We start from the raw sequence: 27,257 nt of genomic DNA, 5'->3' as shown, positions 1-27,257 counted from the left end.
CAGGATTGAGGAAAAGAGCGCTGGATGACCCGGCAAAATAAGCGATTTTTTGGGGGTTTTCAGGAGGGTCACGCAGACACGGCAAGTGCCCATGACAGGAAGTGACCTCGGACTGCTTTTGCATCTTTTGAAGTGTAATCAGATGTAAGTCCGCCGCTCAGACTTGTTATCCGTCCACCTGCTGGCTCTTCCCGTGACCTCGGCTGATGAATTAGCTCTGTAGCCCCCGCTGCGGACCCCTGCCCCCACTTACTGAGCCTAGCCTCTCAAATGAAATGAGCGTGTGTGTGTTTTGTGTGTGTGTGTGTGTGTGTGTGTGTGTGTTTGCATGCCCTGTGGGTTGGTTATGTTGGTGTGCAAAAATAGCTGCTGGAATGATTTCAATTCTTTTTGTGTTTAGAACTCTTTATTGAGAGCAGGGGCAAAACAATATTCTTATTTTTAGATTAAAAAGAAAATTGTAATGGGCTAATCACCAAGCGAACATTGGCTTGTATTTTGTCAACTGTGTCATGCACACAAAAATGTATATTATATTATTATAATGAAGTTATAATGAACTTATGAAGGAAACGTTTAATGGATATGGATATTGATTAGCGTTTATTAACATTTAATGAATATAATATGAATATGACAGAAATAACCTGCAAGAATCTAGAGGTTCCTGGGATTTGCACTTTAATAACATTTTGTATGTTTGTGTGTGTAGGTATAAAGTCTGAAAATGTCGATGATCTGAGGGTCTTTCTGCTGGTCTGTGGTCTGAGGCGGGTTAAGGACCCTCTGTACGTGGTCAGAGCTTTCTCAGGTAAAGCCTTTCTCAACACACACTCTGCTTTTGCCTTTAAAAATTACATTTCGCTGATTATTAATTGTGGCAGTACGTTCAATTCATGATTTGATATGATTCAAGTTCATGATTTTCTCAAACTTTTTTTTTTTCAGAATGAGCTGAAAGCAAAAAGACTTAAAACATTACTTCCGGTCCTTCTATTTAAAGTAGAAATGTTATAGTAGAAATTTGCACAAAATATTTTTTTGGAGATTAAGATTTTTAAAACAGCAACAGCCAGTGCTCTGTAACCGTGAAACTCCATTGTGGTCCATTTTGTCACTTTTCTAAGTTGTATGCCTGAGCACATAGTCCACACCACCAGTCTATTACATTTATATTTTGTGCGCATAGCTGGTTTTTCACTTGAATCCTAAGAAGTTCATGTCGTTTTTTTTTTTTTGTCTGTTTTTGTAAAAATTAGCCACACCTTCACCTTCTCCAGGACACTTAGATCTACATGAAAACTGGTGAACTGACTCACGATCCTGCCCAAGCCTGAAAACACTTTTAAGTCATTTGCATGGACATTTTCATGATGTGCCTTTTGCTTTCCACAACAAACAGGACGTGGGGGTGATGTTCTGTTACCGCACCACTGACGAAAAACATGGCATTTCCTGCTTCACCCCCTGACATATCTATTGTTTCTGCACTTCTGTATCTGCACATCAGAATGTTTTTGCCTTTCTAATTAGGACACACCCACACATGCACATAGTCGCTAGTGTGTTTGCGAAGTAGCACTTCTTTAGACTCTTGAAGACGTAAGTAGGTCGAAGCTTGATGGTCACATTCATCAGGATCTCACGTTTGTGTGAAAATGGCAGTAAATGATAATGACAGAGGCAAGACGCCGGCAGCCTGATTGTGGCCCTTGCGTTTGTCCTCGTCTCTCTCGCGCTGCTGACATAATTATGGTTGTTCTCTCACAGAGTGGCACGCCGAGAACCCGCGGGTCGCCCTCATCATCATCGGACCGAAGGTGAGAGAGAGCGAGGAGAACGCGAGGGCTGAACAGAATTGCCGCTGCGCTCGGCCTGAGCCGAGGTCACCCCAGCAACGTGCCGGGCGACCCCAAGGCGCCTGTAATTGGATGTAGCAGAGATAACGACATTAGCGGACATTAAGCCCGGTTTAAGGGCGCCGTGGAGCGGGTCTGTGATGTCTGTGTTCCGTATGCTGCCCGCTAAGCACTAACAGTTAGGGGCTAACCTCACATACCACTATAAGAGCACAGGTTGCCTAGATTAGGATGCAAGCTACCCACGCTAGAGAGGTCAAGGGTGTTTCTGTGCACTTGACAGGAGGAGGTCAATTCGAGCATACACCCATTCTTTTAAAAGCGCCTGGAACATTGTTAGCATTGTTTGGAAATAATGGCTTTTTCTTTTAATCTTAGAAACTGCTGAGGACGAAAACCTGCTGCAACATGAGCGACTGTGACCGTCTTTTGCACACATTTGCATTTACAGCATTTGGCAGGCGTTCTTATCCAGAGCGACTTACATGAGTGCTTTAGAATATCCATCATTGAAATCCCTCATTTGGTTCACTAGGACCTGATCTTTAAATACCATTAGTTTAATAACTCAGAACCCAATCTTTTTTAATATACGCAAGAGGCCTTTTTAATATAAGTCATTCCTGAAAAGGAAGGTTTTTAACCTGCATTGGAAGCTCAGATGTTCAAATGGATGTTAGTGGAAGTTCCAGGTACCAGTCGAGCGGTGCTGGATGATCGAGGTGGAGCATGAGGAGTGATGGGGGAAGTGAAGTGAAGTGAAGCGATTGTCACGTGTGATACACAGCTGCACAGCACATGGTGCACACAGTGAAATTTGTCCTCTGCATTTAACCCATCACCCTGAGTGAGCAGTGGCCAGCCATGACAGGCGCCCGGGGAGCAGCGTGTGGGGACGGTGCTTTGCTCAGTGGCACCTGGGATTCGGGATTCGAACCGGCAACCTTTTGATTACGGGGCCGCTTCCCCACTGCCCCACTGGGGGAGCCACCACTGGAGGATCGGGGTAGGAGGATGTGACCTTCCCTTGGCATCAGTATTTTGAATCGGATGCAGAAAGCCAGTGGAGGGAACATAGCATAGTGGTGTGGGAGAATTTGAGAAGGCTGAAAGCAAGGAGGAATCACCACACCCCTTTGTGTTGATGATGATGGGAACTTGAAGTGAACAACTCTCATCATGTAGTTGAGACAGGTGTTCATAATGTAGGATGATATTATTCCGTACCTGCCAGCACAGTTCCCATAATCCAGGACAATGCATCCTCGCAATTCTACATTGGTTCAAGATTTATTTACAATTTATTTTTATTATTTTGAACATGTTTCAACCTACCTGACCTCCTCCATGCTATATTTAGACCAGATTTTGTAGTGTGAAGTGTAAAGGTCTTGAACTCGGGTGAATCAGTGGTGACACAGGCTGTCAGATTAACTCAGGCGAAAAAACAAGCAGTGTTCACAGTTACCAAAGTGGAAACGATGAGCTGCTGTACTGGATGATAAATCATAGAATAAAGCAACCATTTGTTTTTATCTGGCTTCCTGGGACTGAACCGAAATGATATCCGAGGCATTCTCTAATATCTGGATAGAACTCCACTATGCAGCCATTCTGCGCCATGTATTTTAGAACAGCGTGCAAATGCTAGTGTCAGCATTGGGCCAGAAGGGGAAGGGGGCAGCAGGACATGAAGGAAAAAGGATTTATTTCAATACAAAGGAACCTGGCAAGAGCTGAACGGAAAGCGGCATAAACAAGCCCGAAGGCGCATGTCATAAAAGGCAGGAACTGAAACAAAACATAAGAAGTCAGTCCACATTAATGTCCCGTCGCTGCCTGCTTCTTTGTAAGGAGTCGTGATCAATTGCACATAACTGGCTTCAGCTTGGATTGATCAGAACTCTGCAGCACCGGCTGTGTCAACCCCGCAGACCCTGGGCGTCAAAGCTAGAGTGAAAAAGCTCTTTACAGGCACCCAAATATTGGTCCTACATGTTTTTTCGCCGGATATAATGCACCACTTAGGTGCATGTAACCCTTGTGAGGTTGCTTGTGTAAGGATGTCAAAACTCAAGACCTTCCTCTTTAAAGAATATTTAGATTAAATTGTAATTTTCTTGTTGTCGAACTTTGTGTACAGAATCTACAACAGAGTGAATAAAATAGATGTATTCATAGTTGGGGTCCTAGTGAACCGGAATTGATCTCTTCATCGATGGTAACTTAAGCACGTTGTAAGTCGCTCTGGATAAGGGCGTCTGCCAAATGCCGTAAATGTAAATGTAAATGTAATCACGCTGTGCAGTCAGGGGTTTGCCCACTAACACAGTAATGGTCAGTCAATGGTTCATTTGAACAGTGAGAGACAGAACCATAACAAAAAGAATTGTGGTCAAAGTTGGCGGCCCAACTGCGATCTGCCTCTGCTGCCATGTCTCTCGTCTTGTTGTTAGAAATAAGGACACTGTTCTGTGAGGGTGCGCTGTTTTCCCATCGAGACCGCTATGTCCAAGACCAAATAGCGTCCAGACCAAGACGAGACTGAGGCCATAAAAAAATTACAACAATACTGGTCATGTGACGATAACTATAGCGAAATATGTAATGTAATATTGTTGATGAATGCAAACAAGACTAAATATGATTTACAAAATAAAAACTAGACTGACATGTTTATTTTCATTGATGAAAATGAGAGGAGACGTTATTTCCTCTCGTTCAATCGTGTTATTATTGTGCAGTATTTCTGTTTCTTATTCGGTTTCACGGATGATTCCACTTTCTCGATTCCTGTTCGTGCATTAATTAGATTTCAGGATACTTGCGGCGGTATAGCAGATGGCTGGGAGAAAATGATGAAGCAACCTTTGGACACACTTTCTTTACAATGAAGTGGAAAAGAAACCAGAATGTGTAGTCAAAGATCAAGTCAGAGCGTCTTCCGTGTCTGGAATGAATGTAGAGCATTCTTGAATCTATAAGGTAATACAATAATAACATACTTTTTACATTCGTTTTAATTGTGAAATGGGTTTGACTAAAAGAAAATGTTGTTTTTGTCTGTTCTACTAGGTGCTTGTACTATATTGACTGGGTTAAATAGAGTTGCATTACAAAAGAAAAAAAAACTTTTAGTGAACTGAAATTAAACTAGACTAAAATGAGAATGGACGTGACAAAATGAGAAAGACAAAGACTAGACTAAAGCTAAAATTAAATCAGGCCCCCAAAACAACTATACACAGAACATTTATAATAAATTAAGTAGTTAATCTTATAATTAGATAACTTGATAAAGAAAGTACATTAATCATATAGTGCATCTGGAAAGTAATGCTATTGGCCTGGTGATGAGCGGTGCCTGGTTTCCTCCAAACGTGATGCCGGGCATTCACACCAAAGAGCTCAATCTTGCCAATCGTGCCTTTTGGAAAACTCCAGCTGGGCTGCCATGTGCCTTTCACTGAGGAGTGGCTTTCGTCTGGCCACTCTACTATACAGGCCTGATTGGTGAATTGCTGCAGACATTTTTGTCCTTCTAGATGGTTCTCCTATGTCCACAGAGGACCTCTGGAGTTCTGGAGGTGACCATCACCTCCCTAACTAAGACCCTTCTCCACCGATTGCTCAGTTTAGGTGGCCGGCCAGTTCTTAGAAGAGTCCTATAGGTTTATGGAGGCCACTGTGCTCACTGTGCTCAACCTTCAAAGCAGCAGATATTTTTCTGTAGCCTTCCCCTGATTTGTGCCTCGAGACATTCCTGTCTTGGAAGTCTACAGTAAATTCCTTTGACTTGAAGTTGAAGTTGACTTCATTGTCATTTCAGCTATATACATGTTAGACAGTAAATTTCACAGTAGAATAACGTTCCTCCGGAACCTGGTGCTGCATGTAACATTCGAACGATTAAACTAAGTTACGTACTGGCACATGTGCGACACAGACAAACTGGGTAACATGCCAACAGGGGACACTTCATGCTTGGTTTGTGCTCTGACACAAACTGTTGTCAACTGTGGGACCTTATATGGACAGGATCCTTTCCAGGTGGGTATCCTTTCATGTCCAATCAACTGTTTTCTACAGGTGGACTACAATTAACTGCAGGAACATCTCAAGGATGGTCAGGGAAAACAGGAGGCACCTGAGCTCAATTTTGAGCTTCATGTCAAAGGCTGTGAATACTTATGTACATGTGATTTCAAATTTTTTTGGTTTGTAATAAATTTCACATTGTCGATATGGGGTGTTGTGTGTAGCATTCAGAAAAAAAAATCGTCTGTAACATAACAAAAGGTGGAAAAGGTGAATACTTTCTGAATGCACTTCATAACCCATAACAAACATCACCTGAAATCCTGTCTGCTTAACATTACTTGACATAAGCCTAAGTATGGTTTTAATCATTCTCACACAGCTTGATTTCCTCTGCTGCAGTGCATGTCCGCACTAACAAAGTGTGTACAGGATCTGAGCGCTGTATGCTTGCGTCAAAATTTGGGAAATCACCTAAATGATCGTACACCCGCTTTTCTGTTGTATGCACCTTTGATAAATGTATATATGTTCCTTACATACATTTCATGTCTGCCAGGTTGGCCACACATATCTTTGCAGTCTATTTGGTTGGAGATGTATATGGACTGGAATTATATTTCCCTGTGCAGCATGAATCCCAAAAAAGAGGAATTTTTAGCCCCCCGCTGATCCCCCTATACAGCGTCTTCATTATTCATGACGGGCAGCGCCTTGCTGCAGCAGCTCTGCAATGAAGATGTTCCGCCAGGAGGTATCCGGGAGCCACTGGATCGTCCGATCATTTGATCGTTTCCTCTGGTTGGGTGACTGATGAAGACCATGACACCACCTCAATCATATATCAGATGCCGGGCCTCCATCACCCCCCTCCGTCCTGCTGCAGTCAATCATATTATTTGTGACGGATCTTCCTGCCGGGAAGGTGACGTCCCGGTCAGCTCTGATCTGGATACGGGCCCGCGCTGAGCAGCGCGGCGTTAGCCGCCTAGCGCATGCCCCGCGACTCTGACCTAAATTGCAGTCCTGCCCCTGTGTAGTGGGCCAGCTAATGCATGTAAATCCCTCATCGCAATTAATCAGATTGAGCAACAACCCCTCCCTGACCCCAATCTCACACAATCTGAGGGATTTTGAAAAGCATCTCCCCCCCGCCCCCCGTAAACGGACTGGCCACGGCCCGGGCCCAGGCCAACGGACGATCCACGCATTGTTCTTTCCACGCAGCGTGGGCCCATTTAGGCTGCTCGGGGAGGGGGAATTTCCAGCACCATTAACAGGAATGGAAACGAAACGAAGTTGGAAAGTCAGCGGCGTGCGGCAACAAAAGAGAAATTACTCCGCCACGTGTTGTTTTTTTTTTTTTTTTTTGTTCGAAGGCTGAAGGCTTACCATGCACGCTTTTCAAAGCGCTCTTTTATCCTTGTTTATTTCTAAAGTAAAATAAAATTGGGACTCTGTCAAGAAGGTTGGGCGCCTTTGTAGTTTTATCACAAACCTGACGTCTTTGAGGCAGCAGCCGCCTTTGACTCAGTTAATGCCTGTTTCAGCTCGAGTGCAATTTTTGGTTTTATTTTATTAATATTTCACATGAATGTATAAGGTATTTTACCCAAATCTGGCTTTGTGGGAAAATCTGCAGCTGCTTTAGGCCTGGTTGGCTTTTCACTGGAACTTCCTCTTTTTCCAGATCGACCCCGTGTTTACAGAGGAAGTGAAGGCGAGTGTTCAGAGGTGAGACATCACGTCTGAAGCTGTCACCGGATGGTTTTATTAGCTCATACAGATCGTTTGGGTGATTTTGGGGGGAGTGTGTGTGTGTGTGTGTGTTATACTGTATTGTATGCTGAGCTTTTTCATACAGTACACATGTTTTGAGGTGTTCCTAAAAATATCCTCATGTCTTCCTCACCTGTCAGGCTGGTCTCTTTGTTGCAGCGCTGAGGGATCTGCTGCTTCGCTGCCTTACAGTGACATTTGTAGAACAGCTCAGAAACCGAGAACTTCTTTTAGTTTTCCGCCTGCAGAACACAGAGGGGTTGAAAACTATGCAGAAATCACATTGACTTTGTATTAGAGACTGTGTTATTCATTCAGGAACAGTTTTTGTTTCATTGCCATTGGGTAACACAACAAAATTGCCTTTGTGATAACCCCAAGGTCCATGAAATCAAAAATAATTAGTGCTGTAAATGAATTAATAATGATTAATCACGATTAATTATTTGTAAAATCAATTCTATTAAATGAATCACTATATCATTAAAGCTTGCTATAGTGCATAGCTATAACTCAGGCCATAACGGGACACTCCCATGCATTTACATTTACAGCATTTAATTAAACTTCTGGTTAATAGGCGAGTGTCTCACCCACTAGGCTACCACCACCCATGCACACGTTGAATGGGTGATGTCATACACATTCAAACTGAATTGCATCACTTTGCATTGATTATTGCAAAAAAAGGTGAGTGATTGACGGCCAATCAGATCTGTTCATTCCAATTTTCCTGAAAATGTTGGCCAGCCAGGATTGTTGTGGGTTAAAAGTGTCTATGCTGTTGTGAGCAAGAAAGATTGGTTGCCGCTCCTGTGCTCCCTGCACAGCAGACACGTCCACCCTCAAGCACATTAATAAATTAATTCTATGCAAGATCTGCAGCTGTGTGGTTAAGAAGATACGTCCCATCCCTCAAGAACCAGGGTCTGGGGCCTCAGGGAGGAAACTATGTTTCAGATTAAGCATGAATTCATCAGTCACATCAGATTTCGTGAATCAGTACATTCTACATCTTGTTTTGGTGTGTGTGTGTGTGTGTGTTTTTAGGTCTGGGGGAATCTTCCTCACTCCAGAAAGAGAACAGGATGAGCTGCATGCTGCGATGAGAAACTCCTTTGCTTTGGTGAACAGCTCGGTCTCTGAGGGAATGTCTGCCGCCGTCCTGGAGGTCTGTAGTCTGTAGACACCTGTAGAGTTCACATTCTCATGAAATCATATTTTACTATTGGATTGTCATGCAGATGATCAGTGTTTTGTCTGATGTCACAAAACTTGATTTCTGCAGTACAGACTGCTACCTCTGTGACCTTGAATAGTTGAGGAGATTCTGCAGGAGTCACATGATCATCCAATAAGTATCTCAAAGTCTCATTCCAATGAGAAATCTCAGTCCTATCATGATATAAGGAGGTTGAAACAGCAGCAGTTGTAATTTAGGGCCCTGTTAAAACTTGTGTCTTTAGATATCAAGATTAGCACTGTACACAAAGGGTTTACACCAGCGACCATCTCCTGGGTCTGAGGTGCTGACGTGTGGGTTTCTTAGTGCCGTGAAACTCATCCTCTCCACACAACACTGCAGATCAAATCCCAAATCCTAGATCACACGGGCATGGAGGGATTGTGTCAGTAAATGTCACGTCCATGCGGGCATGACGCGGCGGGTGAATGGAGAGGAGGACGTGGAGTGACGAGGAATGACGAGGAATGAAGGACGCTTTCACCTGACATCACGGAACAGGGGTTTAATTTGTGAATCACAGGACAGGGGAGACATCCGAGACGAAGACACTAGTGAACACGGAACATAACTTCAAAGACCTGACAGCGGACAGAAACGAACAGGGCAGCTTTATACAATTAACACAGGTGAAAACGATTAGGGAACATTACACAGGACAACAATGAAACTCCGGTCCGGATCCTGATCCTGACCCGGACCGGAGTAACCCCCATTTCGGACCGGATCCTGACAGTAAAAAAAAGTACTTTTCAGAGGGTATATAGTTGCTCCTCTCCAAGATGCAGATAACTAGCAAGCGGCCCTTTCTTGTTTGTATCTGCTTATTTCTCTTAAACTAAGACTGTTATGCCTTGGTGGTAAAGCTGATTCTGTTACTGTACCTTGGACGGTGGTAGTAGCCTAGTGGGTATCACACTCGCTTATGAACCAGAAGACCCAGGTTCAAATCCCACTTACTACCAATGTGTCCCTGAGCAAGACACTGTAACTAGTGATTATAAGTCGCTCTGGATAAGGGCGTCTGATAAATGCTGTAAATGTCCTTTACTGTACAGAAGGATCTGCTGGGATTTGTCTTCTGCTTGTTTAATTTTCTATCGTCTTCATCTTTTTCAGGCCATGGATTTGGGTGTTCCCGTTCTGGCCCGAAACATTCCTGGGAATGCAGCAATAGTCCAGCATGAACGTACTGGATTCCTATTCTCTTCTCCAGAGGTCAGAATTATAATACACTACACACACACACACACACACACACACACATATATTTACAGGGAGATTGTGTTGTCAGTGAAACAATGTATTTGTACTGTATGGGAGCATTATTTAGTGAAAAATAGAAATGAAAATTGTATGGGGGTTACAGTAAAAAGAACGTCTATTTCAGACACAGTGCACACCCTCCATATACTGTCCAAACTGCCCACTGGTTGATTGTGTTTTTATAAAGCATTTATTAAGGAAGAAGCCTGACTTTTTTTGGTCACTCAATTCAAATATTGACAAGAGACTGGGCCTAAACTCTGTGCATTGACTGAGGTCATTATGTTCATCAGCAAGAGTGGAAATGATCAGAGCTGGATGATGATAATGAAGCAGCGAACGGATCTCTGGCACTGTGAACGTTTGGATGTCAGCTCATTAATTTTTTTTTTTTTTTATCCGATTGGTGGCAACGAAGGGCCTGCATCACTGAGCTCTGACCTTCTGGAACTGAGAGCAATGCTCACTTCCAGATCAGAAGAGAAGGGGAAAATGGGCATCCTGGGACGACTCTATATTAGGAACGTTCTGAATATTCCAAAGATCCACTTCACATCGTTCCACATCTATTTTGTAGCATGATAAATTATTCCATGTTAAGAGCCAGCAGCTTAGTGTGACGCGTGATCGTTGTACCCTAGCTGGACGTTGTCCCCCCCCGGTGAGTAATCAGACATTAGTGCCTCTCAATGTATGCGAGCCATTCAGACATAAGTGCCACTATGGGATTCATAAGCTGCAAATTGTGTATTTGTGTAACCGTGGCCTTGGGCTACTGAACGTCCCTGGGTTTGATTTCAGTAGTTTTTATTTTTTCCCCAACACAGACCGCAGGGCTCTGTGGCCGATCGTCAAAAAGCTCTCTTTTATTATCGCTAACGGCCGCCATACGCCATGCGCTCATTTCCCAGGTGCTCTGAAACCAGGTGCTGCGACAGGAAATGCTGTTTAGAAGCTGAGGAATGATGGGCTGAAAGGGTTCTGCAGGGGCTCTGAGCACAGCAGGGAGGTGGCAGCGCTGTAAAGGACCTCGTCTCTGAGGTTGAGTGTTTGATTTGAGCGGCGACGCGGTCCCTGCTGTTTCAGTGACAGCTGGTGTATTGGGCGCGGGGCAAACGGAACGTTGGCATCCGTGTCAGCAAGAACAGAGAAACCAAAGCTCGCAGACGAGGGGCTGCAGATGGCCCTGCACTTCCTTCTCATGGAACATCACTGGAGAAAGTAACAAATGCATCCGTCTGTCACGCGCCTGCAAGAACCAAGCAGATGGGAACAGCAAGAACCCCAAACTATGGCTTGCAGGCTTTATACAGTTGAAGTGAACCTGATTGTTTTTTTGTCATTGTGCACAGTGCACACAACGAAATCTAACCATCTGCATTTACTGAGCAGTGGGCAGCCATGAAAGGCACCTGGGGAGCAATGTGTGGGGACAAGGGGACACTGAGCAAGCTTCACAGGTTACAACGGTCCTTAACTTATATGGCATCTGGTCCATCCAGGTGTCCACCGCCATTCAGCTTTAACCTACTTTATTCTTTCTCTACATTGACTCTAATGTAATACGTTTTCTGACCACTGTGGGTAGTATTGGCGCTGTTTCCATTTTTCTGTTTCACTGAGTGAAACATGAATTCCTACACCTGAAAATTATAGATCATTATAGATCTGCTTGGGTTCTAATAAAATATTTTCTAACAAGTAATAAAGTAATAGTAATGATATTTCTATTCAAGTGTTAATTAGAAAGCAATATAAAATTAATAACGCAAAAAATGGTATCATAATTAGTAGTCTTTGACTAAATCAAAGACGGCAGCGTTCCCCTCTCCTTTCAACAAACACGCCGAGCATCCTGCAAATATCCGTGTAAAATGTGCCGCTTGTCTCGTCTTTGTCCAGGAGTTTATTTGTCTAGCCAAGCGGCTGCTCGGGGCCCCGGAGCTTATGGAGCGGGTGGTGACGAACGCGAAGCGCTACGTGGACGAACATCACAGCTCCACCCGAGAGAGGACCACCTATCAGCAGCTACTGAAGAGTCTAGAGTAGCGGTCAGTGCTGCTTCGGGGTTCAATCCGGGGGTTCGTCCTTACTGCTGCATTACGCTTTTATGGTGAATCGTGGAAAAGGACAATTGTTCTCCTTGAATCTGTACTATTTCTCACTGTCCTCTGAACTTTAATTTTAATATAATTAAATAATAACTTTAAAATATGTAGTATGACCTTTACGCCTGACCTTACACCTGATTTAATGCACCAAAGAATTGCAGGGATGGTATCAGGGATAATTCTGTTATTTTAGGCGCGGAATCTCAGGGATAATTCTTGAGTCTCTACTGTACACACGCCTACTGTAAAAAATGAATGTCTTCTCATTTGCGGGGTTATTTAATCACGTTCGTGGATTTTGAGGCATTTTTTCTGAGGATAAACAGTTTTGATGTTTATTGTGTTCATATTTCTGAATGCTACTATTTTGCACACTATTGGTGTAATAATAAAGTACAGTTTTTACACACGGTCGTAACAGTTTTCTCTTGGTCTTCCTGCTTCTGTGTCGGGTCATTTAAAAAAAAAAAAAAAAAAACTATATATCAACAGACAGATGCTTATTGCAAACATTGGGCTCAGGCAAAGATTAGCAGGCTGGGTGAAGGCAATCTGTCCGTTTTCTCGCCTTTCAGCTCCACGGTTTTGTGACACAGGTGGAGGAAAGGCTGTGTGACACGCGCATAAAGAAACGCCGCCTCTCATCTGTCATTTATTCACACCGTCACACCTGTGCCCTGGGTTCAAAGACGTCAATTCTCGGGGAAAGGTTGAAGGGACACGTGGTCAGGAGCCTCACAGCTGTGAACTGATCCAAGAGGACAGCTCCCCTTAGGTTCTGGTGGGGTAATGTTTAGCAGGCAGCCTGCAGAACACGGTGGTTCCTCCACTGTCGCCGGCCTGCTGATGTCATTTTCCGTTTTAAATGTCACGCATGTCATGCTGCACGATCCCTTGTGATAAAATTAGTATGGAACATGTTGGCACATGCTTTCATCAGGCTCTGTTGACCCAGCTTTAAGTGTATATACTAACTACACAGCAAATATGCCATTTGAGTTAAAAAAATTGATACCCAAATAATTGTTACCTTTGGTCGGTTTAAAATTGTAAAAAAAAATTGTAAACTGTAAAAATTGCTCTAAATAGTATAAAAGGTATAAAAACAAATTAAAACATTTATATATGTATAACTTATATGACTGTTTTTCTTGATATCATAACAAACTTGAAACTTTATTAATAATAATAAATAAAAGTACATTTGCAGTCTGGACAAAACACCTGGACACCTGTAGATTGTTAATAGTTTCAATCGGTTAATAGTTTGAAATTCGGTTTTACTTTTCAAAATATTTATTTTCCGACATGTTTTTGTTCTGTTTTTTGTGATTTTGTGATCTGGAGACAAAAGCTATGGGGATGTTGAGATGTTATTTATGGAATATACTTAAAATGTATGAATTAAATATCAGTCCAAACCTTTGCCATAAATGGGTTTTGTATTTTAACAGCATACTATATTATATTATGTGAAGGACCCCCATGAAGCACTCCTATATACACCAAAACACACACATTTATGTTTTTATTTATTTCAAAAAGTATGCACATTAAACATAAAACATAAAAAAATGTAGACGTGGAATGTGGAACGTTGAGAGAACAGCTGCACAGGACTGTTTTCTGGATGGTGATCATGCCTGCTGATGTGAGCGTGAGGGTCAACAACACGAGCAGTGACGTTCTCTTCCGCATCTTATTAATTACAAGTCCTTTTTGCGTCCGATCACATTAATTAATAAAAAAACAACAACAACAACAGTCCGCAGAGTGTCTGACCTACGTAACGTTCTCCTTGATTAACAAGGTCATGGCTGCATGTAGAAGGCCTTGGTTGAAACGGTGTTCATCTGCCATAAAAAGTATCCTCATATGCCGAGCTTGCGGGCCTGCTGCCGCCCACCAGTCTGCGAATACGGGTCCCCGGGGCGGTGAGGCGAGGAAAAGGCATTGAGGTGACGTGAGACACACCCGAGGTGCGCTCGGCACCGGCCCCCGTGAGCCCGGCGCTCGCCACGACCTGTTCGGGAGTTCGTGTGCAGTGAACACAGAAGAGGGTCCCGCGGGGGGGGCGGAGCCGTTCCCTTCCAGCATTTTCCGCTCTCGACGCCTTTCGGCGTTACAGCTGCTCCAGGGGCTCCGGCTTGGGCGCTTGGGCTTCGAGTCCTCCGCCCTCGACCCTCTCGGCCCCGCCTCCTCCGCAGTCCTCCGCCTCTTTGCCGACCCAGTGGATGCCCCCGTGGCCGTTCTCTTTGGGGTGCTGCCTCTCCAGGGAGGTGAAGGTGGTGAACTGCACCCTCTTGCGCTTGCTGGTGGGCGAGTGCAGGGACTCGCTCCGGGACGACGGGCCCCCGAGGGTCCCGGCGCGCCCCATACCCGGCGGCAAGCCCGCCGGCTGGCAGCCGCCCCCGCGGGGGAGGCTGGCCGTCTTGTCGATGTCGATGACCGTGGTGGCGTGGGAGTCGCGCTGCAGCGGGCTGCCGGGCACGTTCATCACCAGCTCGGCGTCGGTTCCGAGCCACACCCAGTCGTGCCGGTGCTCGGCCGGCTCGGGGCCCTGCGCCGGGATCTGCTTGTGCCGGAACTTCGCGATGTAGGAAATGCAGTTGACGAGGAAGACCAGGATGGCCAGACAGAAGACCACCAGCAGGGTGTACATGCCGATCTCCAAGTCCGTGAGCGGCCGGTTGGCCGGCGACCCTTCATACTCATCGTCCTCGTCCTCGTCGTCCATGGACTCCTCTTCTTCCTCTTCCTGTCTGGGCACTTCCACCTGCGAGGGGAAGTTGTAATTGACCAGGTTACCGGGAGCTTTGCCCGTACCCATACTGACGCCGAAGCCGTCGCCCGCGTTCCGCGGCATCCCCGTACCGCTGGTATTCCGAGTTCTGAAAGGGCCGCCGTTGCTCTCGGAGACCAGGATCCTCTCCAGGTTGCCGGAGGAGCCGTCTGTGGACTTGGCGGTGGTGGAGACCTTCCTCATGGCGCTCTCCTCTCGTTCTGAGGCGGAGCTGCTGGCCACGTCCCGCTCGAGCACAGGCTCTCGCTGCCTCCTGTCGCTGTCCACTTCATCCGCGTCGTTGCCGTAGTCTACGGCGTTCTCCTTGCCTCCGACGCTAGCCGAACGGCTGCCCGGAGTGACGTAGAGCCCCGTGCCGCTGCTGCTGTTGGTGTTGTTGTAGATGCCAGTGCTCTCTGCCCTCCCACCATTGACCTGGAACTTGACCTTCAGGCTACCAGTTCCCACGGCTAGTGTGCTCTTGCGCTTGGACTTCTGGCAGCCCTCGCAGATGCTCATCTCCATGCGGACCAGGGCACCCTGGCCTTCGGCCTCGGCCACCACCGAGACGGACGGGGCCGAGCCCTGAATGGACACCACGCTCTCATCCAGGGAGGAGACGAACAGACGATAGTGGGCCGCATCGAAGTAGTCCAGAGGCGTGATGGTGCCGTCACTGAACTGGAGCCAGGAGCTCAACGTCGCCCCCTATCAGAGAAGGAAGAGAGTTTGTGAGGACAATGTCCGTTTGGCTCTTTAAGGATGTAAAATTTAGAACATATTGTATTATTAAGTCCTGGAAATAAATAAATACATCTTGTTATGTTGCTTTCTTCTTTTATGTCTGGATATATTATACACAGTATATTCCCAAAATACTGTATATAATTTGTCATAAACAAATTCCTTTTTCATCCAAAATTTTATTGTGGCCTAATTTTCTTTAAATGTGCTGAGTTCCTTTAGATTGTCAGGCTGTCGGTGTGACAATCGAGCCACTTTATTATTAATGAAGTAACTTGGTTTGGATCATTTTGTTTCATTTTTGTAATTTGTACATATTTTTTTGATGGTTTTTAGCTCATCAGCCAGTAAAATAAAAAAAAATCTGTTGTCATCTGTTGCATTGTTGTCCCCTGCAGGTTCAAAACAACAATGCAAATGGAGGTGATGTAGGTATTTATTTGCATATTGAGTGGGAAGTGAAATCAAGTCCTTCAAGGTGCTTGTGGACTCTAATGGACTTCTAACGCTTGGACCCGTCCAGCTGTCATCGGATTTCAGTGCACAGTCCTGCTTCCATCACGTTTCCAAGATGGACTGTCCACCACATTCTGCATAGGGTGGTAGTAGCACACTCGCCTATGAACCTGAAGACCCAGGTTCAAATCCCACTTACTACCATTGTGTCCCTGAGCAAGTCACTTAACCCTGAGTGTCTCCAGGGGGACTGTCCCTGTAACTACTGATTGTAAGTTGCTCTGTAAATGTAAATGTAAATGATAATGGTTTGAGGGGTCGGGCTGACCTGTTTGGGCCTGGTGAGCACTTCCTGTGTGGTTGCCGTGGCGAGGATGGCCCGGTTGCTACCGGGGCTGAGCTGCAGGCCGAGCGACAGGCCGCTGACCAGCTGCAGCCCCAGCTCGGTGATGCTCACCCTGTCGTCCAGCACCCGCACCGACCTCTCCGCCAGGACGGAGTCAGACAGCGGGGAGAAAACCTGGAGAGAATTCATTAGCTGATGACCACATTTTGATTGCTTCGCAAAAAAAATTAAAATAAGACAAAAGCAAATCAGGGTTACCTGGATTTTAGTTGTCCCAACATCTCGTCCTGAAAGGACCCTCCCAGCCTGCAGGCGCACAATCCGGGGGTCCTCCACCTTCAGGAAGTAGCGCACCAACTTGGTGACATCCACCTGCCAATCTGGGCCAAGAAAGAAGGCCTGGGGCTCGCGGGGGTCTGACTGCTCCGCCACGAAGTGCGCGAGGACCCTGAGCTGAGCGTGCTGGAACTGCAGCATGCAACCTTTCCCCTTCCTCTCCTCCTCGTCACTGCTCCAGCCTGGTCTGCACACACAAACACACACTTTCTGAGAACACTGGCCCTGCCCAGTAAGCACTGCAGTAATCATTTTAGTCGGCTTGCACGGTAAATGATGAAATTCAAGACTTCATAGAGCTCCAATACACTCCAGCACTTTCACTTTCAATCACTTTGGACCCCCCCCCAGACTTTTTGCACAAACTCTTTACTTTTTTTTTTTTTTTCACTCTTGCACAATTTTGTTTTCACTTTATACTTTGACCTCTCATTTGCACATCTCCACCCTACCTGTTACACATATTTTATGTTAAAGATATAAAAGTGGTCTGTAGCAGTCGCATTTCACTGAATATCATACCGTGTATGACTGTGTATGTGACAAATAAAATCTGAATTTGAATTCCGGTCTATAGTACCTATCCTTTCCTTATGATTCGCTGCTGGTAAATATGTTTTTTAATGAAATGTTAATTTAGTTGGATGATGAGGGGGAAAAAATTCACAACCACCAAAAAAAATGTGCCCTTACATGCACGGCACACAAATATTCCAAATTTACACACAGCTCCGCTGACATACAGGTACAATGGTGCATAAAGTTACTGTAGTTTGACACCAAAAAAAGATAAACCGACAAAAAGTGCGACGGCAAAAAGAACAAAAGCTCCTGATGTGTTTGGAACCAAGATCAGAAGCAAGGACTCTGATCCAAGACTGACATAAAAAAGTTTGTTATTTACTCTCCGGGTTCCCACCAACACACACTCTGTTCACACGCCGCTTTCATCACTACTCGGTGATCAGAGAGGGCTCGGCGGGTCCGACTAGACAGGCTTGATTGGATTTGTGAATTCTGGAGGCTGAGCATTCAGATTGTTGCAGGGCGGGGACATGCAGGAATAACTGTAGCAACGGTGCATGTTCAGAATAAAATCGATGTCGTGTATAATAAACGGGCTTCTACTAAATTACTGAATGCATTCTGTTCAGCCATCAATGTGACCTTTTTAACATTATTTTAATATTATTCTTCCGCTTCCGCTATTTCTAGACACCCCACCTTTAAAAAAAAATAAATAAAAAAGGCTAGATAAAAGGAATAATAACAATAGGGAGAGACTTCTTCAGCATTAGCACATAAAACATAGATGAATATATTAGTAACATTTCATTAACTCACTTGCATAAAATCACCACTTTTTGTGAGCAATTGGTCGTGGGAATTTAATCTCCTTTCATTTTGCAATTTAACGACAGTGTTCTGAACTGAGACTTAGCGCTCAGACACACACACACACACACACACACACACAGAGACTCCTGATTACATTCCAGTCATTATTCTGCATGATGAGTGCATGTCGTAATTGGATTTGCGCCTGTGTTTGTGATTCAATTGTTCAGGCGGACAGAAGATGTTACGTAACGGCATTTAGCTCTTCACATAACCTTACACAACTGAGTTACGGAAGCTTTTTTTTTTTTTTTTGCTTCTCGTACCGCTTGCCCGTCTGTATGGGGATCCTCCAGCCCTTGATCTGGCTCAGCTCGCTGTCCGAGAGCTCGATCTGCAGCGGCAGCTGAGGGATCCACACGCTCATCTCCAACTGGGCGCTCAGGTAGCTGTAGGTGAAGTTGACCAGCGTCCGGACCCGGCCCTTCTGCTCCTTCCCGTTCACGTACACGTAGTCGCACCTGTCCGACACCTGAGGAGACAGAGGGCGGCACGACGTCAGCCTGGCCGCGGGACGGGTTCACTGTGCGCCGCCCGAGGAATTCATGAAAAGCCACCAGAGTGACACTGGCACCCTTATTTGCCCTTAGTTGCTAATCCCGGCCACCACAAAATCACTTATTCTGAGTAAACCCCGCTAGAACCCAAAGGAATTCTTAAGCCTTTTAAAGACCTCAAATCTAGATTAATCTCAACAAATACTTTGTTGTTGGGCTCAGCCCTCTGATCCAGCAGTGAGATGACTTGCTGATGCGGGCATTAGCCGTCCGTCCAAATATGTTTGCCGTTACGCAATCATATTCTGTCCGACATAAGTAACCGTCAGAGGCCACACTCCAAAAATTATCAATCGATGAAAAATGGAAACTCTAAAATGAATGAATCATGATTCATTATTAAGACTAATAATGCTTGCTATAATGCATGTTATTTTAAGGGAAAGAAGTTCAGACTGGGAGTGATGGGGAGATGGTACATGATATTCTTGGAATACAATGGAATACATGGACATTTTTGGGGTTTTTTTTATCTCTCACAAATGTATTACTTTACAGTGAAGCACATTAATCTCGGAATTTCTGAGAATTTTCTTCAGAATTTTAATCCCTCCCCCACCTCAGATAATATTCTTTTAAACCTTAAATGGAAACAACACACTGTCATACATGCAGCAGGCACATCGCGGACACACTGCAAGAGCCGGTTCAAATCCTGGACCGCGCCCCAAAACCTTTCATGGCCTTTCATGGCTGCCCACTGCTCACCAAGGGTGATGCGGGGTTAAATACAGAGGACACATGACAGTCACTTCACTGTCATAATGCGAATTGGGCCTAAAACTCCGTCACAGACTGTCTCCTTTCACAGGGATTGTTTCTGTGTAGGGAGAATTTTGCATTCATGTCGAAGGTCAGACCCCCACGCACGTTGGTTTATGTTGTTCACGTAGTTACATGCTTAAGATGAGTTGCAACGATTAACACGTTGACACTGAGAGCTGTAATAATAATGATTCATTAATAAAAAAAATGTTGCAAAAACACTGCAAAACCGCAGCCATCAGTCATCGGTCACAATCCGTTCATCCCGTAAGTGGGCCTCTTCGGTTAAAACTCTACGGAGCGATCGAGTCGGACCCTTCAGTAGCTCTTGGTTAACGCTCTGTTCCCACGAGTTTCTCTTTCCGGAAGCTCGACTCCGCCGCCTGTTGCTCTAACCGCGTCGGGCCGAGCGTTAAACAAGAGTTTTAACCGAAGACGCCCATCAGTCAGCGCCCACTTACGGGATGATTGTGCGCGGCGATAGCGAGGTGCATTAATAAGGCGGAACGCGCTGAGATCTATAGCCTGATAAATGGGCGGTAATTTAATAACGGGAGTGAACACACCAGCCCGTTGGGCCTCGCTCGTTTGTTTCATTCACGTCTCTAATGTAACCTTGGCGCGTCACTGTCACCGATTGAAAAATGGCCTGTGCGCTTCAGAGCCCTTCAAAGTCGCTCCGCGCCCTGTTCCCGCTCTTATCGACATTCACCGCTTTAATCAATGGGATCGTTTATGGCCCGCTGGAATCCCGCGTCGGCGGCTCCCGAGTGGCCCAAAGTGAAATTGCTGGCGACTTTGACATGCAGCTCAAGGAGGAATGCAAATGAAGGAACGCTTTAGTTATTTGGTATGAGCTTTTGGTAGGTAGGTCATGTGACACGGACCGGTTCCATGGTTGAGGTGTAGAAATCATGTCTGCACTTCTTGCCAGTAATAAAAGTGGTGTGACAAGGTCGAAAACTTTCATTGAGCTGCGGCTTTAACGGCTCTTCCCCTTGGTTTAGTAATTTTTTATATTAAATTAAGAATAATGTCCTGTTCCTGCAATTTACATTTCAGGCATTTGGCAGACGCCCTTATCCAGAGCGACTTCCATGTAACAATCAATGAAATCAATCAGTTCTGGTTCACTAGGACCCCCAACTGTGAAAACCTTTTTTTATTCACTCTGTTGTAGTTTCTGTACATAAGTCAGACAATAAGAAGGTTACAAGTTAATCTAAATATTCTCTAAAGAGGAAGGTCTTGAGCTGTCGTTTGAAGGTGCTCAGTGACTGAGCTGTTCTGACCTCGAGGGGAAGTTCATTCCACCACCGAGGGTCCAAGACGGAGAAGAGTCTAGATGGGCATCTTCCTTTTACCTTCAGAGATGGAGGGACCAGGCGAGCAGTACTGGAGGCTCGGAGTATACGAGGTGCAGTGCGAGGTGTAATAAGGGCTGTGAGGTAGGATGGTGCTACTCCATGTTTGGCTTTGTAGGCCAGCATCAGTGGAGGGAGCGTAGCAGAGGGGTGGTGTGGGAAAACTTCAGAAGGTTGAAGATCAGTCGTGCTGCTGCATTTTGTAGTAGTTGTAAAGGTCGGATGGTACATAGTGGTAGACCAGCTAGAAGGGAGTTGCAGTAGTCCAGTCGTGAGATTACTAAGGACTGAACCAGTAGTTGGGTGGCCTGGGTTGACAGATAAGGGCGGATTCGTCTGATATTGTAGAGAAGGAATCTACATGAGCGGGAAACGTTGCTGATGTGAGTTGAGAAGGAGAGTTGGTTGTCTATTGTTACTCCAAGGTTGCGGGCTGTTGTAGAAGGAGAGAGCTGCGAGTTGTCCAGGTAAATAGCAAGATCCTGATGTGGTGAAGAATCTGCTGGAATGAATATTAGTTCACTACCGATGCCTAGAACCCCACAGCCTGCATTGTAATTTGCTGCAAAATCAGGCATTTTAGGCTGCAACAATCCCCCAAATCAGCACATAGTGGGAAAGAATATGACTACGGCACAGAATATTTTGAGCACAGAATAAGTCCAGATTCAATTTAGTCTTTTTTCCCCCATTTTTTATTCGCTGAATAAGAACTGGCAATTGGACAATATATTCATAATCCCCCAACTTTTTAAGCCTATTTGGCAAAGCTTTTTTTTTTTTTTTTTGTCACAGATCCAAATATAACAGGGCAGCTCATGCAGCATTTCCATTTTTCTTGTTTTCCCAGATTTCCCCTCGGATGGCTGGTTAAACGCTGAGCGCTGGTTATGTTTCGTTTACCGCGGTAGACGCTGGCTAATCCGTCAAATAGAACGAAACAAAGCAACCGTTTATGTCCAGTTTTTATTAACGCTGTTTCTTAAACAATGTTCCTGATTGGGGCTAAATGTTTGGGAGGGGGACAACATTCCACTCGAGATTTGAGACTCGGGAAGCTGCGACTTAATCATGCTGCAGCACAGACTCGCCGAAAAAGGAGTCAAGCAAGTCTTGACCTGCTGGTTATGGACACGCCCACCCTGGAGCAGATTAAAATGAATTTTGCGTTCACGTCAAAAGGCAAGAGGACCAAGATGGCGGCCCGGTAGGTCGCAGCGGCCTCACCGGTTCCTGACCATAGTGAGCCTTTTATAACATATTTGTGATTGGTGTCATGTTGCTCTTTTTGCACACGATTGTCTTGTCTTGTGTGTCCTGTTTGAAATATCCAACATATCCACTTACAAGCATCCTCCGTGAAGTTGTCCAGTTATGTCCTGATCGACCTGTTCATTGTACAGAAATGTTCTACTTTTCTCTTATAGAGATAACCTGTACAGTATTTTAGTTTTAGTTTGTATAGTTTAGTGTGTATATACATATATATATTTTTCTTTTATGATTGCACTATGGGGGGGTCAATCTTGAATCTTGAATTGTGAATTGTGACCCCACGCAGCTGGATTCATGATGTTCATTTAGTTGCATGCTTAAAATGAATTACAGCGATTAACACCGAGAGATGTAATAATGATTCATAAAAAGAAAAACACAATATAAAATGGTCTGGTGATAGTGGACACTCATAGTGGACAGCTGCACTTGGACTTTTCAGTGTGTCGCAAGGATTTTGCTGTTAATCTGTTCAGAGAATTTCAGGTCGTGTTCTTGTATGCAGGGTTGCGTCCAGACACCAGGCTGTATGTGACCGACAGACACCACTTGCGATGAGCGGGCTGGGAAACTTTCAATTTAAATTCAGCAGAAACACCGCAACACAACACTGGAGGATTTGCGTCATATTGATGACTTTTTTCCCCCGAGTCGTTTTATGGAACTTGTGTAACTCGCAATTCCTTCCAAGAGACCACGACAATGCTGCGAAAGTAGCGCAATGTTGTCGACATTAAATCATACTCTCCAACATCAGCTGATGTGATTGACTGTAAACTCTGGAGACATTTGACTGGCTAACTTTTGAAAAAGACACATTTGTGACTCGAGCACCGTAAGGGAAGCTTCAAAAATCCACAAATACAAAGGTCTTCGGCGGTTTGTAGTTGCAGGTTTATCGGTTTGTGGACAAATGTAACTGCACTGGCGTTTGTGCATCTCATAAAAAGTAATGCATTTGTGAATGGTAAGTCATAAATTATCGTAAGTCATAAATTCTATTTGTGAACCATGTTACATTCGTTGCTGAATCAGGAGGTATATTTGTAAATGGTGTGATATTTATTGGCCACTATCTCCATCTAGGCCGGATCTGAGGCCGGATCTGAGGTTGTTGAAGGTAGCGCTCGTGCACTGCGGTGCATGTGAAGCTCCCAGAATATCGCACGTGCTGGGAATGGAAAAGGTCCATGTTGAGAGGGGTGACCAGTGCCAGCGCAGTCAAATGAGCTGTAAGAAGCTTACAGGGTATTTCAGAGACTCAGACACACACACACACACACACACACAGCTTTAAGGCTTATCGCAGTGCAAATTTCATAAAGAGGAGTAACAAGTCAAATGTCGATAAATGCGGCAGATACGAGTGGTGACCCGACTTTTCCAAACTCCGCAGTGACTTAGTACGGATAACGCCCGAATCTAATGCCCTAATGTGGGTGGCCAGATGGTTTCCACACTTCCACTTTTGTAACTTTTTTTGTATTTTTTATTTTACAATCCCGTATGGCCATATGGAGCTGAGGTGGTGAACCCATCTGATGTCCCCACATCTCACTGCATGTTCTCCGGATACACATGTTTCACAGTTGAGTGATAGAATTCTCACTTGATAAGTGAACATGAAGTCATTGTCATTGTGAAACACTGCAGCATAGCACACGGTGACACAAAAAAATGTGTCCTACATTTACAGCATTTATCAGACGCCCTTATATAGAGTGACTTATAGTAGTTACAGGGACAGTCCCCCCCTGGAGCAACTTAGGGTTAAGTGTCCTGCTCAGGGACACGATGGTAGTAAGTGGGGTTTGAACCTGAGTCTTCTGGTTCATAGGCGAGTGTGTTACCCACTAGGCTACTACCACCCTGAGCATACCACCCTAAGTCGCTAGGCTACTACCACCCATTTAACCATCAACCTTAGTGAGCAGTGGGCAGCCATGACACCTCACAACGTTTTCTTACCCACCAGGCCACCATGGCCCTGCTAAACACTATTGCCACCTTTAATGTTGTCTGTTTGCTCTTAAATGTGGCGGTAGTGGCCTTGGCGGGTTAGACACTCACCTATGAACCAGAAGACAAATTCCCAGGTTCAAACCCCACTAACTGCCGAGCGAACCACTTCACCCTGAGTGTCTCCAGGGGGACTGTCCCTGTAACTACTGATTGTAAGTCATTTTGGATGAGGGCATCTGGTAAATGGCATAACTATAAATGATTGGATGGCTCCTGAACCACAGGTCCTAGTGATGAACACAGCTGTTTTATGGCCAGTCCTCTTATAATGGCAACTGCTGACCAGGTCAGGAATGTTCAAAATCTGCGAAAATTTTATGTCTGTTCGAGAAATACAGATGACAAATATTGCAGTTGACAATGTTTCTTGGGTGACTGAAATGAAGGAATTCAAAGAGTGAAATTAAATTGCTGCTAAAAAAAACTCACCATATTCCCATTTCAGAGAAGTGAAATGATTATTATTCTAATAAATTACGGAACTCTCAATCTGAATGCAGAAAAATGAATGTACATATATATCGAAATGTAAAAAGCAGAATTTTATCATAAACCACTGCTGTCTGGTGAAAGTTGTTTTTCTGCAGTTCCTCACAGACACGTTTACCAGAGTATCGAGGACGTATCACAATGACATGGAATTATCACAATATATTGGTGTATTGATATTATGTCCCAGGCCCAGTACCAAGCTGTGATTGATCGCGATGGAAGGTCATCATATCACCACACCCTTTATTCTGGAGATCTGTTACACCGCCCGCACAGCCCCATACATATAAACACACACACACTTCCACCTGTATTCCTCCCAGAAAATAGGAACCATTGTTGCTGAAACCCGAGGTATCTCAAGGCTTGCGAACAGACTGTACAAAAATTGATCAACATCTCAAAAAACAGACAAACTTGTCCTCCCATGGATCATAGTAATGGACTATTTAGAACCACAGTAGCACTTATTGCACCTTGGTTTCTTCACCCTTTTTGTCCATGTGAGCTTATGTTTGGAAAGTGTACACACACGCCGAGCACAGTACCTTCAGGATGTCCTCGTTGGTGGAGCTGCAGTCAGTGAAGTCCGAGACGTCAGTCACCGAGCCGTCCGCCTCCACGGCGACGGTCCTGACCGGGACGGCAACCCTCTTCCCCGTCAGTACAGCCGTGTTTATGATCTCCGTGTCCTAAACACACAACGGGGTGGATCATCACACACACACACACACACACACACACACACACACCGATAATACAAAAGCGTACACCTCTGCAGCACATTCATTTCAGGTCGGGGCTTTTGACATGGCCTTTGCACCTAAATCCTATTTCTGATTTGAGAATCCATGCGGATCAGGACAAAATCCCTGAACCCACAGGGGGATAAAACAGGAGCAGCTCTTCACCGTGCAGGTGAGTAACCCCCACACCACATCACCCCACTTTGACCCACATTTGGAGGTCAGAGAACAACAGCCTGGAAACTGGATTGGTTAACCTTTACACTCTGGACAGTATAAGAGTGGACAGACAGGAATGACGGACAAAAGGGATTACGAAGATAAAAAAATACAAAAATACACACACAGGCGCCAGGCCGGTAAGTCTGTTAAGGGCGCATGCGCGAAGACGAGCTTGAAATGTGAACAGGACTGGGTAGAAGGGACTGCTGCACTTAAACAAGTGGGGACAATTACTAAGTTCATATTTTGTATCGGCAGGTTGATATAAAAACTACCAAATTACGCATTTATTATTTTATATTATATCTATATCTATTATGGGGTGGCAGTAGCCTAGTTTTAAAAGTGAAGTGATTGTCACACATGATACACAGCAGCACAGCACACAGTGCACACAGTGAAATTTGTCCTCTGCATTTAACCCATCACCCTGAGTGAGCAGTGGGCAGCCATGACAGGCGCCCGGGGAGCAGTGTGTGGGGACGGTGCTTTGCTCAGTGGCACCTCAGTGGTACCTTGGCAGATCGGGATTCGAACCAGCAACCTTCTGATTACGGGGCCGCTTCCTTAACCACTAGGCCACCACTGCCCCAGTGGGTAACACACTAGCCTATGTACCAGAAGACCCAGGCTCAAACCCCACTTAGTAGTACCATTGTGTCCCTGAGCAAGACACTTAACCCTGAGTTGCTCCAGGGGGGGACTGTCCCTGTTACTACTGATTGTAAGTCGCTCTGGATAAGGGCGTCTGATAAATTCTGTACATGTAAATGTTAATCACAATAATCATATACAGAACTTTCCTGACCTATGTCAAAAATCCCGCTTTCTGTCACTCTCCTCTGTGGGCGTGATCCAGGGCCACCCAGGCATCACATTTTTGAGCTGGGCTTGATCAGCCTTCCTCATAAAAGTGAATGTGTGAGAGAGTCATTTATCTGATACACAACTAAATGTGCCCTCTGCATTGAACCCATCACCTTGGTGAGAACTTTTGAACAGTTTAAATTAAAAGTTGCACCTTCACTTGCGTACGTGAAAGCAGAAAACACACATACACACACAAACTAATGCAGCGATACAGCAGTATTTGTGGATACGAGACACCAGACTAATGACTCTGCAGCTCAGCCTGACGCCGGCTGTGGGGGCGAGAGACGGGAGCGGGTGTAGTATATGAATAAAGAATGGGAAATTATTATCGTAATAAATCATCGCCGAGACTTCACAGATGCTGAGATGTTCCGGGATGTTGTGTAGGATTTGGCTGGGGCTGCCCTCACACGGCAAAGGCTCCTCCCTGCCTCTGTAGCGCTGCACGCAGACGCTCTGCGGCGAAGGGAGTTACGATAAGGACGTGCAAAAAAAAAAATTAAAAATCAATGTGCATGCGGTTCATAATGTACACCTGCTGCACGCCCTCGTCTCCTGGACCAGGTGCCACACGTGTGGTCAC

At 45.1% G+C, this 27,257-nt stretch overlaps 2 protein-coding genes across 3 annotated transcripts in view; one reads left to right on the top strand and one right to left on the bottom strand.

Annotated features, from left to right (window-relative positions):
• Positions 1-12,705, top strand: part of glt1d1 (glycosyltransferase 1 domain containing 1) — a 33,075-nt gene extending 20,370 nt beyond the window's left edge. For both annotated transcript variants that reach the window (XM_028995268.1, XM_028995266.1), the window contains 6 exons: positions 713-811; positions 1,771-1,820; positions 7,588-7,631; positions 8,727-8,847; positions 10,039-10,137; positions 12,088-12,705. In XM_028995268.1, the coding sequence (XP_028851101.1) occupies positions 713-811; positions 1,771-1,820; positions 7,588-7,631; positions 8,727-8,847; positions 10,039-10,137; positions 12,088-12,234 (560 nt within the window). In that variant the 3' untranslated portion in view covers positions 12,235-12,705. The remainder of the gene's footprint in view (positions 1-712; positions 812-1,770; positions 1,821-7,587; positions 7,632-8,726; positions 8,848-10,038; positions 10,138-12,087) is intronic.
• A 1,106-nt stretch (positions 12,706-13,811) lies between these two features.
• Positions 13,812-27,257, bottom strand: part of LOC114799368 (transmembrane protein 132D) — a 42,354-nt gene continuing 28,908 nt past the window's right edge. The window contains exons 5-9 of the mRNA XM_028995960.1: positions 25,382-25,525; positions 18,625-18,830; positions 16,883-17,147; positions 16,607-16,798; positions 13,812-15,786 (exon numbers count right to left, since the gene is read on the bottom strand). Of these exons, the coding sequence (XP_028851793.1) occupies positions 14,419-15,786; positions 16,607-16,798; positions 16,883-17,147; positions 18,625-18,830; positions 25,382-25,525 (2,175 nt within the window). The 3' untranslated portion in view covers positions 13,812-14,418. The remainder of the gene's footprint in view (positions 15,787-16,606; positions 16,799-16,882; positions 17,148-18,624; positions 18,831-25,381; positions 25,526-27,257) is intronic.

The sequence above is a fragment of the Denticeps clupeoides genome, chromosome 11 (genome assembly GCF_900700375.1).
Source record: "Denticeps clupeoides chromosome 11, fDenClu1.1, whole genome shotgun sequence".
NCBI classification, from domain to species: Eukaryota; Metazoa; Chordata; class Actinopteri; order Clupeiformes; family Denticipitidae; genus Denticeps; species Denticeps clupeoides.
The sequence above is the reverse complement of the archived record's forward strand: the minus strand, read 5'-3'. Positions and strand labels throughout refer to the sequence as shown.